Genomic DNA, 13,319 nt, shown 5'->3' with positions numbered 1-13,319 from the left:
TCAGGATTAAGTAACAAAGTCATGAAACATTTTTTTCCCTTGTAATAAAGGTTGAAGAGTGTGCCATAAATTTGTGGAACTGGGCAGTAACCAAACGACTAGAATCGTCAATTAATGATGAACAAAGGACAAAATGTAAGTAATCATTTGCATTGGTAAATATGTTCTCCATTTCCTTTAAATTTTGCTTGTTTTCATGTATCACTTCCTGACCAAAGTGGCCAGTTGGTCAGGCCCTTGCTGTATATGAATTGCTTTGTATCAAGATGCTTGGAAAAATTGATTCATATTCTAATTTTCTGTACTTTCCGATCAAAAACATTTTGATTACTTGAAAGGACACAAAGTTCAATATACTGGTGGAAATCAAAATCTCTGAGATATGTTGTAAACTCCTGTCTGTATCATACCTCTTCATTGTATAATGTGGTACACTGCACTGGCAGGACACTTCAGAAATGTTTTTAGCCATAGGCTGATTTTCAGCCCTGTAATTATTTTGCAAAGGGAATTTGCAAAGAGACAATTTTACATTTGTCTCTTTGCAAATTCTAATATGGCTTTGACATATGTATTTGTTTTGCAACGACAGTTGAATCAATTATGGCAAAGGGACAAGTCCAACTTACTTGATATTAAGAATGGTCATGTGGAATAAACTAGGTCTCAGCTCAGACCTTGCTTTCATGATGGAGTAAAGTCAACATGATAGAAGCTTTGTTGAGCCTTGTGTTGAATGAAAGGAAATCATAAACCAGTTAGTGTGTGTGGGCACTGTGATCAAGTGGAGTGTTTTGTTTTGCAATACTTTTAAGTAAGCTCTCTTTTTCAAAAGTTAAATAAAATGAACGAGAGGCTCACATTCATGGAGCTAGTATAATGGTGGTAATAGATAATCAGATTTATGCAATAATATAAAATATTAACAGTTAACATTATGAATTGCAAAGTTAGTAGCAATAATCTCACCAAAACGTTTTTTAGATCTATCAACATGGCAATTAAGTCTATTTGAGCAGTAGTTTGTTAGTTTGTCAAAATGTATAATAATGCAGCTATTGAAAAGTTAAAATAAAAAAAGCTGGAAAGGAAGAGCGCTAATTGTTTTGAGTAGAGCTTCACCAGTGCTGGAAGCTACTGGAAGGATCCGAAAGATCAGAATAAGGAAAAGGAATAGGTCAAGGAGAAAGGCCACAATGCCATTGTGATAGTACAATAAATATGGAAATATCAAAACTTTTTTATGTTTAAGAGGAATGTTTAAAAATTCAGCTGCTTGGTACAGTAAGCTGGTTTGTCTGGCGGGATTGCAACTCAAATGCTGGGAGAGCAGAATAATTGCTTATTTTAGCCTTTTAAGTGGTTATGTTAAATAGAGTTAATGGACTTTTGCTAATCTTAAATTCCCCTCTGATTTCTGATCAGAGTGATTGACAGGGTCATTTGATGTAGTTTAGATGCAGTCTGTCGCAGAGAAAAAAAGCTTGTATAAAATTAGTTTGCAGCTGAAGCCTGGTTGAAGTGAGGATTTTTGCAGGCTTCTGAAACTCCTTTTTCTCTCTGAAAGCGTCAAGACTCATTATAGCAAGTATATTTATGGTTGCTAAGGGTATTTAAAGTGGCATTTAAGTCCAAGAGGAATGTTGCTTATTTGGAACAAAAACAGTGATGTTAAATATTAAAGTTGTTTCCTTTTCGTTTTAAATAGCGTTCAACTGTTAATAGTTAAGTTGCTTGATTTGTTAGTTATATTTAAACTGTGTTTTTAAATAAAGTTAATTTCACTATAAAAGATCCCTACTTTTGTCAGTGGACTCATTCCTCGAAGGCAGTATCCTTTCCTCACATTTGCACCAAAATCGAAAAGTTGTTGGGGTCTAGTCTGGCTTGGGGTTCTGGCCTGGTATCATCAGAAAAATTGGGGTTCCTATTTCAGTCCGAGCTTGGATAACTTCATTGGCATCCAAATTGTTATTTTGAATCCAATCTGCATGTTCAAAGAAGTCCCTGCTTTGCAGGAGACACCTTGATAACTGCAATTTAAAATTGCAGACTGTCACTAGGTGGGAAGGAAGTGAATTTATTTTCTTACAATTTTCCTCAACTTCCTTGCCTGGCTTTGGCCTGCAGTATCAGTGCTTGTTGAACTGAGAGACCTAGAATACGTGTTGCTGAAATGCCACCAGGGGCTTCAGTCAGGCCAAGCTCAAGAGTGTCCTACTAAGATACTGCCAATACATCTCCTGTTCCACCAGAGGTCCAAATATCCTCGACCACTTCTACACAAACATCAAATATCCCTGCCGCTCTATTGCCTGCCCACACTTTGGCAAATCAGGCCATAAGGCTGTGCTCCTGCTCCTGGCTTACAAGCAAAAACTGCAACAGAAGAATCCGATAAAGAAAGTCGTGCAATGTTGGCCTGAGGAATTGGATGATCTCCTCTGAGACTGCTTTGAGTTAGTGGACTGGTCAATATTTAAGAACTTAGTGACCAACCTGAATGATTTCGCCACTACAGTAATGGGCTTCATTAGTAAGTGCGAAAAAGACTGTGTCAAAGAAGCAAATCGATGTGTTTCCCAACCGGAAACCATGAATGAACAGAGATCTACACTGCTTGCTGAAGTCCAGGTCTGAGGCGTTCAATTTGGATGACCCTGACTTGTACAAGAAATCTAGATATCATCTAGTGAGAACCATCAAACATGCCAGGCCACAGTACCAGACCAAGGTAGAGTCCCAGGCTAGCCACATGGACACCCACCGATTATGGCAAGGTCTGCAAGACATAACCGGTTACATGATGAGGGCATTTGGAATCATCGACACCAATACACCCCTCCCTGATGAGCTCAATGCATTCTATGCCCGTTTTGAGCAAGAGGTCAACGAGCGGACGTCTTCTGCCCTGGAAGCCTCCGCCAAACCGGTATCCAAGGTCACCATTGCATATGCCAGATTGGCTTTCTTGAAAGTTAACCCATGGAAAGCGACTGGCCTGGATGGGATACCCAGACGAACACTCAGATCCTGTGCGGATCACCTGGCGGGAGTATTTCCAGACATCTTTAACCTCTCCTCACACTGGTCTGAGGTCCCTACTCGTTTGTACTCGTTGGAATTTAGAAGGCTGAGGGGGGATCTTATAGAGACCTATAAAATAATGAAGGGGCTAGATAGGGTAGAGGTGGAGAGATTCTTTCCACTTAGAAAGGAAGCTAGAATAGAGGGCACAGCCTCAAAATAAAGGGGGGTCAGTTTAGGACAGAGTTGAGGAGGAACTTCTTCTCTCAGAGGGCGGTGAATCTCTGGAATTCTCTGCCCACTGAAGTGGTGGAGGCTACCTCGTTGAATATGTTTAAATCACGGATAGATGGATTCCTGATCGGTAAGGGAATTAGGGGTTATAGGGATCAGGTGGGTAAGTGGAACTGATCCACTTCAGATCAGCCATGATCTTATTGAATGGCGGGGCAGGCTCGAGGGGCTAGATGGCCTACTCCTGCTCCTATTATGTTCTACCTGCTTCAAGAAGACGGCCATCAACCCTGTATCAAAGAAAAGCTAGGCAGCGTGCCTTAATGACTATCACCTAGTGGCTTGACATCCATCATTATGAAGTGCTTCGAAAGGTTAGTCATGGTACAGATCAGCTCTGGTCTCCCTGGATACGTTGCAGTTCGCCTATCACCGCAGCAGATCCACAGCAGACGCCATCTCCATGGCCAACGTTCAAACCTGAAATACCTAGATAACAAAGACACTTATGTCAGACTCCCATTTATTGTCTACAGATCAGCCTTTAACACCATTATTCCTACAAACTCCTCTCCAAACTCTGTGGCCTGGGTCTCAGCTGCTCCCTCTGTGACTGGACCTAGACTTCTTAACCCACAGACTGCAATCAGTAAGGATAGGCAACAACACTGCATTCACAATTATCCTCAGCACCGGTGCCCCACAAGGATGTGTCCTCAGCACCTTACTATACTACTCATACACTTATGGCTGTGTGATCAAATTCCGCTTCAGTTCCATCTTCAAGTTTGCTGATGATACCAAGGCAGTGGGTTGGATCTCAAACAATGATGAGACGGAGTACAGGAGAGAGAGAGAGAGAATCTGGTGAAATGGTGCGATGACAATCTCTCCCTCAATGTCAGTAAAAATGAAGGAGATAGTCATTGACTTCAGGAAGCATAGGGGAGATCGTTCCCCCGTCTAAAGTTTGAAGTTTATTTATTAGTCACAAATAGGCTTACATTAACACTACAATGAAGTTCTTGTGCAAATCCCCTAGTCGCCTCACTCTGCCGTCTGTTCGGGTAGACTGAGGGAGAATTTAGCATGGTCATTGTGCCTAACCAGCACATCTTTCAGACAGAGAGGAAACCGGAGCATCCGGAGGAGACCCACACAAACATGTGGAGAACTGCAAACTCCACACACACACTGACCTAAGCTGGGAATCGAGCCCAGGTCCGTGGTACTGTGAAGAAGCAGTGCTAACCTCAGTGCCACCATGCTACCCTATATCAACGGGGATGAAGTGGAAATGGTCAAGAGCTTCAAGTTTCTAGGTGTTAAGATCACCAAAACCCTGTCCTGGTCCCTCCACGCCTGCTGTTGTGCACAGTTCTTTCATGCCTTGAGTTGAAAGGTCGAGTGAGACAGTATCAAAAAGATTACAAGGTAGAAAAGGTGGGACTGAAGTGGCAATCCAACACTGCACACTCAGATTCAATGGGACTGAAATTCCAATCATAAAGATCTCTGATCAGGCAAACTATGCAACAACGTGCATTTCTTCAAGCGCAGCAGGAAATAGTGATGAAAGATGACCTGAAACCAGCAAGGTCATGCTTATTACAATAAGTGTTGGGCATACAGGGATGAGATGATTACCCAAAATGACAACTGGTACAAATAACTAGGGCAAATACCCCTAAGGTCATGAGCAAAGAGATGCTGACGCACACCCATTCAGGTTAAGGAAAGGGTCTTGTCTGAGGCAGGAAAGAGAATTCTTTACTGGGCAATTAGGTTAAGGATCCTGTCAGCCAGTGCCGTGCTTGTAATGCAGATCAAGTCAAGCAAGCTAAAGAGCTACTCGCAACAACCCAGACAGACCATGGATGAAGAACTGTTCATTCTCTTAAATTTGTTACAGCTGACTACTATTCAGACTACTTGGAATTAGACAAGCTGACATCAACAACCGCCCTATGACTGTAGAATACTCATTCACCATGGCATTCCTGACATTGTGGTGAGTGACAATGACTCAGTTCCCAAGTGAAGAGCTCCGGCATTTCATGAATGATTGGGGAATTCAGTACTGCACATAATCTCCATTTATTCCCAGTCAGATGGAAAGACAGCAGTGAAAATTGCCACAGAACCATCCAACAATAGAGCAGGTCCAGCAAAGCAATACAAGAATGGAGAAACACACCTACTGAAGACAAAGAAAGAAAGTAGTCCAGTTCAGCAACTAATGTCTCAATACACTCGACCTACTTTTCCAATAGCTAAAATAACTACTGAAGCCAAAATTAGTAACAGAATTGAGTGACAGTCAAAGTGAAATAACAGAATGCCACATTTGGCTTTGCTAAAGCTGCCAAATTGTTGCCAGGGCTGAGAGTTGCAGAACCAGTCAGACTGCAAATGTTCAATGCTCTCAACAAAAGTTAACCCACCTAGAAACTTGGGACTTGTGTAGAGAAGTTGTCAACTTTATAGTACATTGTCAAAATGAACAGCCAAATATATCATAATAACGATAGACATACAGGTTCAATTGGAGAACATGTCCTTTCACAGCAGACAGCTGATGAGGATGATATGATTTCACCAATTGTGTAAGGAGCTGAGTGACCATCATTCCCAGAGTTCAACTGGACCCGACAAAGGCAATGGATCGACAGCAACATTTGACATTCCCTGGAGAGGCTACCTTACCCCAAGAATGAGTGGATGGACAGCCAATAACCACCCGCATGAGAACTCTTAGAAGAGCTGAAAGCATTAAAGATTGTGTGCAATATGCATGTTGGGACAAGAATGAAGAAACTGTTTTATGTGAGTGATGATTTTAGGCCATGCGCATGCCTGACGTACGACTGCAAATGGTAGTATATACAGCTTGCTTTTTAATTTTTGAAAAGGGGGCTGTTTGCACTGTGGGTTGCCATAGGCATGTGATCTCTGATGTCAACTTTTGTGTATAAAGACTTGAGAGCAGAAGTCATTTCATCTGGAATGCACGATAATCCTGGACAACCATATCTGCAGAAGTGCCTGCAGCTTCGGCAACTTCAGCTCCAAGTTGCTGAGCTGTGTCTGCATTGCAGACATTGCATAGGGCATCGGGGAAGAGATATTTGAACACTTGGGTTGGGCAGAACTTTAAAATTGATGAAAGGTCAGGGGCAGAAGGGTGTGACTTTGAGTCAGGCAGGTAAAGGGAACAGCATGTAATGATGGAGGAGCTTCAGCCCCTGACTTTGTTCATAATGTGTGGATGAGGAGCAGGACTGTGAGGTAGATGAGCAGACTGACTATGCTTCATGGTAAGCGTTATGTATTGTTAACCAATGCATCTGTGTAGTGTGTCACTTGATTACATGGTGTCATCAGAGGCATTTGGGAGATTTTCCTCGCTTCCGTCCTGGAATGTAAGCAAGCAAAACCTATCGAATTACGCTCCTTTATCTTTGCTATTAAAGTGAGCTGACCAATTTAGTATACAACAACAAAGAATGCCACTCAAGTGGGTGAGTGAAGAGGAATGTGGTACCGATACTGAAGACAGCATGGTCAGGGGATAATACTGTTCTCTGCAATTGAGAGCCAAAGTCACGACAGTGCCTGGTGCCAGGTTTCTGGGTAACTGCTCGGGACTGGAGAGGAATCTGCTGTTGGAGGGGAGGATCCGATGGTCATGATCCATGTAAGTACCAAAGATATAGGTAAGACTGTGAAAAAGCTTCTGCATCGAGAGGCACTTAATTAAAGAACAGAACCTCTGAGGTAATAATCTCTGGATTATTACCTAAACCGTGTGAAAATTAGGATAAATAGGATAAATAAAGTTAGAGAGATGAAAGCTTGGCTCAAAGATTGGTCTGGGCGAAGTGAGCTTTGGCTCAAGATGCACTGTGGAATGTAGGGCTGTACCATTGGGGTTGTTTACACCTGACCCATGCTGCTACCAGTGTTCTAGTGAGCTGCATAACTTGGGAAATAGAGAGACTTTTAACTAAATAGTGGGGCCCAGGGATCAAATTTGGGAAGATGTAGTGGCACGTGTGCGTTGACATCAGAATAAAAAAAACCTTTTTTCACGAAAACCCTGAATGACTTGGATTGAAACACCTGTAGGGTCGAGAATAGGAAAACTCCTAAGAGAATTGGATAATTATCCAAAGGGGAAAAAAAACATTGCACAGGTCAGGGAAAAAGTTGAGGGAGGGGGTGAAAAGGAACTAGTTGAGGTGATCTTGCAGAGAGTCAGTAAGAGCCTGATAGGCCAAAAAGCTTCCTGTGCTGTGACCATTGCCTGATTCTCTGTTCCTTTCACCTAAGGCTCTGCATCCAGGTGATATTTGTGTATCATTTTAATGTAAATAATATGTAAATCACTGCTGAGATAATTGTTACGGACATGAGGACAATGTGAATTGAATTATTGCTGTTCCTCTCTTCTGCCTGTGGTACTGGTAGTTTAGTTAAGAATTTATTTCTCTTTCTCAGTATCCTTTTGAAACAGCCCATAATTTGTCTCCCAACTCTGGTTTATGGCAGCCAATATTAACAATAGTTCCACAGAAGAATGGAGATTTATTAGTGCATTCAAAAAAAAAAGGATGGATCGCGATACGCATTCACATTTGCAAGCACGCAAGGTTTAAAAAAAAGTGGAGAAAGAAAGCAAGAGAAGTTACAAATGTGAGTTTCTTAAAAAATAATCACAAAGGTAGAGGCATTGATTCATGTGAATAGAGTCCAGTGAAGGTTCTTCCAGCTGGTTTGGTGGAATTCCTGGTCCTAGGAAATCGATTGTAGGTTACAGCAGTTAAATAATGCAACAAAATATTGTATTCTAGAAATTAGTTCACTACGTGTGCAGAATATAGGGTTCTTTCTGGAGATGAGCTTTTGAGAGAGGTGGAGAACTGAGGCAGGCTTCTGGCCTAAAGTCTGGTTTTCTCTTTTGATTCGAAACCTGAGTTTAAAAGCAGTATAATTAAAGCAATTCAATAGCTCAAGTCTCGATCATGTGACAGGGTGGTTTCTGGTTGAGTTCAGCTGAGGATGAAAAGATGAATTTAAATGAGAATATGGAAGAGGAACAAATTTTTAAGATTATTTTTTTCTTTGTTTTCTCGTATGACATGCTCAGTGGGTCAAGGTGGTTTTACTCTGCATGGAGAATATGTTGCAACTTGGATCTCTGATTCCAGAAAACACTTCAAGCCATATTTGCACTTGAAATCAGAGTCAATTAAAAAAATTTATTCTCCGAATGGTCAGTGCACAGATGTGGTGACGATGGTAAAGAGCACAAGTAATAACATTTATGCAATACCAGTGCAGTCTTGGCAAAAACTGAAAACCAATGAAGTCCTGACAAGATAAGAAAATATTGTGTTAAGACTTTTAACAAGTTTGTGAATACTTCAACTTTCAGTGCGGCATGTGGCATGCACGTTGGTCTGTCTGTGCGACCATATTGATCCCACGGAAGTGACATTGCAAAGACAAATATTGGTGAGTTTGAGATGTAGCATTTGTTAGATTATTGGTAAGGTGCTTTTATGGATGGGACAGAGGTGTTTGATTACAATCAGTAATTTGCTATTTCTGGTAAAATTGGCGACAGTTCGATTGCACTATTTTGAGATTTGCAGTGGTTTGATACAATTAGCTTGCTTGGCTATTTCAGAGGCATTAATAGTCAACCAAATTGCTGTGGATCTGGAGTCACATGTAGGCCAAACCAGGTAAGGATGTGAGGAAACCAGATGGATTTTTATGACAATTGACCCTAGTTTCATAGTAATTATGAGACTTTCAATTCTAGATTTCTAAAATTGAATTCAAATTCCACCACCTCCTGTGGTGTGCAGAATCACTACATCATTGCCTCCCTCCCCCAGGTGCACTAGCCTCATGCATAGGTCCAGGGTGCCAATTTGTTGCCCTTGATGGATCTTACTATTCGGAAAAGTGGGATGTTGACCAGGTCCCCACCTGGAGCTGTTAGTTTCCTGAGAAGGGTTAATGTGATTGCCAGAGTGTCATGCATGGGCCTCTAGTAGGTTGAATAATAGTTGAGATGGAGCATTAAGCTGCTTAGTGCTAATAGAAATGAAGTGCACATGTCATGTGATGCCCCGACTCATTGCAGAATTGTAAATGGGTTCCTTTGTATGTCATGGGATCCAAATTTGCATCTTCACTGTGACCTCCCACTTGAATCAGTAGGAATTCTTGCTTTCCATCCAAAGTCCCAAACTATTTAAGCACTCCCTTGTTACTTTTATTAACAGTAAATTTAGGGTGAAAAAAACATTAATAAATGCTCCAGAGGAAATTCTTTTCTACCAATAAGCCTCCTTGTGCTTGGGTAGCAAGTGAAATCATTCTGGCTGTTAGTAATCCGGTTACGCCAGGCAACCAAGTTAAAATCAACAATTGTCTATTCCCTCGTATTGTGAACAAGTCTAATTTAATCAGTCCTTTATCTTCGTATTGTAACATTTAGCAGAGATTGAAGTGTTCAGGAGTCCCCATTTAGAGGTAGGTAAATAGACCTAAAGGAATTTCATTTCAAAGGGTAGTCTTTGAATAAGAGCAGAGTTGGAAGTGGAAAAATGGTTAAAAAAAAAACGTGACCTCTTTTTGAGTTTTAGTGGAAATGAGCTGACTACAATCGTCTTATTAAAGGTGGAAATCATTGATGTGGTTTTGCAAAGGAAAGGTTTGGAAATGGGAGATAATTAGTTTAAATCTCTACCTGTATCTGGTACGTTCCAGGTGTGCCATATTGTGTATGGGAATAGATTGCATGGAGTTAGGTATTGGTTCTGGGTTTACCCAAGTGATTTTTCGCTGAAGCAGTTAGTTGGATCCTGGGAGCAACTTTGAGAAGCAGAGAGAGAAATTTGCCAGAAGCTGTAGGCCAGAAGCAAAGGGCAATCAAAAATCAAGTGTATATGATTTGGAGTTCTTAACCAAGAAAGCAGTGAGGACCATACTTGATTTGGGGTGTCCACAATCGTGACAGGGTTCAGGATTTGTGGAGGATTGCACAACTGGATGCTTTTGGAAGGACCCCAAGAAATCTCATACCTTGGAGAATATTAGGAACACTGAAGAGCATCAAAATGAATTTATGAAAACTGTGGCACACTTTTTTTTTGATCCGAGGACACGTGAAGGAAACATTAAGATCCTGTAATGTAAAGGGGAATTTTTGGGTGGAAATAATAATGGAACAGGGAGTCCTTGTTGAGATTTTTGGGCTTAAAGAATTACTGATTCCGAAATATAGCATTATTAGTAGTGCTTGCTTCGTTTTGACTTTTTTGCAGTATTTTATTTCAGAAAAAACGTGTGGCCTACTGCTTTCAGTTAATACCTGGGACTTTGAAGTTCTCTTTAAATATTAATGGTCTTCTTAAGGTCCTCTGCGAAATGCATTTAATTTATGAATAGCTAACGTAAGACATTGCTGCTTTCTTTTTCAGATGTTCACAAAAACTGGAAGAAGCTGGTTGGACTGTAGGAAGCCTTTACTGGCAGATAGATTTTTGAACTTGGCACTGACGGTACATTGATTTTATTATTTCATAACTTGCTTCCTACATTTAATTGGGTTCTCCTGGAGCACAATAATCTGCAGTGTGAGAGGATATACTTTGGACTTTAGAATAGAAAAGTAGACAATTTGAAAACTGTGTACTTTGTAAATGTCAATCTTCAGAAGGACTTGGATATACTTGCACAAGGAACAGAAAGTTAGCATGTAGATTAGGAAGGCAAATGGCACGATGCCTTTTATTTGCAAGGGAATTGGAGTACCAGACTAGGGAAGGTTTGCTATAACTATACAGGGTTTTGGTGAGACTGCATCTGGTGTACAGTATGTAGCTTTGGTTTCCATATAATGGGAAGAACATATTTGCATTGGAGGTAACGGTTCCCCGACAGTGAAAGGCTGAGTAAATGGGATTTGTATTCTCTGGAGTTTAGAAAAATGGGAGGTGATCTCTGAAGCATTCAGGATTCTAAAGGGCTTGACAGGGTAGACACATAGGTTGCTTTCCCTGGTGGGTAATCTTAAACAGGGACTCTCAGTCTCCAGATAAAGGACAATCATTTAGGACTGAAATGAGAAGCCATTTCTCTTTTCAAAGGATTGTAATTTTTGGAATTCTCTGTGTTCTGAATGTTGCAATGGATCCAGTTAAGGCTGAGGTCAACAGATTTTTGATATGTAAGCTAATCAAGAGAGAGGCAGAATGGGCAAGAGAATAATGGAACAGGCTTGAGGCTCCTTATGGTCTACCCCCGCTCCTATTTCCTATGGTCTGTAGAATGAGTAGAGGTAAAGTGAGCTAAATTCTACAGTTTTAAAGGTTCTGCAGAGATAAAAACACCTGCGAGTGTAGGTACACAATACAAATCTTCGAAGATGTCAGAGCTAGTTTTGAAGGCTGTTTGAAAAGACAACAGGATTATTGATGAAATACAGGAATAGAGTGTGGGGGAGGGGGAGAGGAATGTGCAGAATTCAGTGGAGGGAAGAAATAATTAAAAGTACTGTGTGCATTTAAGGCGGTGCCCTTGAGTTGCACGTTCCTTTATAAGGACATCCCAATAGTACTCATTTCTGGAGAGGAGGGAATGAAATTGGAAGCATGAAGAATGTAGTTGGGTATTTATTTTTTAACTTTGAATTACCCCAATGCAAAATAAGGCATCAACTCTTTTGGCACCTCCCAGATTTTTCTAACTTACTTTAGGAATAAGATATTTAATTTTAATATTTTGTGATTAAATGGTAGAAAATATCAGCTCCCTATATCCATGCTGTTACTTAATTATCTTTTACATCTGGAATTATTCATACTCTGCTCCAGATAGCAAGCTAGTACCATTAAAAGCGAGTTTCCTGTGTTGAAAAGGCGCAAGAATATTACCATTAGCCCTATTCATGAGAATATTGGTGACCAGCTTTCATGTAGTTATTAACAACAGAATGACGGAAGTGAGTAGTATCCCCAGTAACACCCCGGAAAGATTTTGAGGCAATCATATTGAGAGCTGTCGTTACTTTCAGTGCTAGTTTAAAATTTCCCCTCCAGTTTTAATTCCATAATCTTGTGTTGATTTAAGACATATTCCGTTTTAGTGCTAGCTTACAAGCAAATTACTAGTATTTGCCTTACATTTCCGGTTTTATTTACCACTCTAATCCAGCCCACTAGTTTGATTTTGATTAATTTTACTGCTCGTTGTGGTTAAAAATGACATTTGTGAGTGGTGTGTGAATATATGAAACGGAATTTTATTTTGTTATCGTAGTCTGAAAACTTGTTCAAAAATCTGTGTTAGTGCTTAATATTAAAGATTTAACTTTCCTAATGGAGAGATGATAACATTTTGTATCTTTTCCCCCCAGAGTTTGGAGACCTTATACACAAGGCTTATTGACGGATGTGATGGCCGCTCAGATGTACATGCCTTTAAGAATGATGTTGAAAAGGACCTTTTCAAAATTCACTCCTTTCAAGCAGAATCAGTATGCGCACATCTGGAACTGCTATATTTATGCACAATTTTCTGCCCGATTGTGTTATTATTTTGTATGGGCACTGTTATTGTATTCATTCCTGGGTGTGTTTGGCAGGGCCTGCAGAAATGGTTGGTAGTTTCTTGACAAATATGACCAAACGAGCAATTATGGTTCCTGATCAGTGTAGGATGCTCTCTGTTCTGAAAAGTATACGGTGATGTAATCGCAATGTGTCTGAGAAACTTACAGTATGAAGGCTAACCCTGGCAATGTTCTAGTGGGGTCATGACACAACTGCTTTTGCAGTAGTCATTGACAACCAACAATATCTGTCGGAGTAAAGTATGCTACCTCTTTGCAGGTGTTGATCAACGCGACACCACATCCATCATGGACTACTTTACTTGCCATGCAGCCTTTTGGTCCCTTTGTACAGGTCAGCCTGGAAGATTTCTGGTGGCATATCCACTGGTGGCAATTACCAGAGATTGAGGCAGATAAATAAATA

The 13,319-nt window shown here is 40.7% G+C and overlaps 1 protein-coding gene across 1 annotated transcript in view; it reads left to right on the top strand.

Annotated features, from left to right (window-relative positions):
* Positions 1–13,319, top strand: part of tex11 (testis expressed 11) — a 168,433-nt gene that overhangs the window by 15,391 nt on the left and 139,723 nt on the right. The window contains exons 3-6 of the mRNA XM_078212049.1: positions 51–135; positions 8,699–8,778; positions 10,761–10,841; positions 12,698–12,817. Coding sequence (XP_078068175.1) covers positions 51–135; positions 8,699–8,778; positions 10,761–10,841; positions 12,698–12,817 — 366 coding nt within the window. The remainder of the gene's footprint in view (positions 1–50; positions 136–8,698; positions 8,779–10,760; positions 10,842–12,697; positions 12,818–13,319) is intronic.

The sequence above is a fragment of the Mustelus asterias genome, chromosome 4 (assembly GCF_964213995.1).
Source record: "Mustelus asterias chromosome 4, sMusAst1.hap1.1, whole genome shotgun sequence".
Classification (NCBI taxonomy): domain Eukaryota; kingdom Metazoa; phylum Chordata; class Chondrichthyes; order Carcharhiniformes; family Triakidae; genus Mustelus; species Mustelus asterias.
This window is presented reverse-complemented; position numbering and strand designations above follow the sequence as displayed.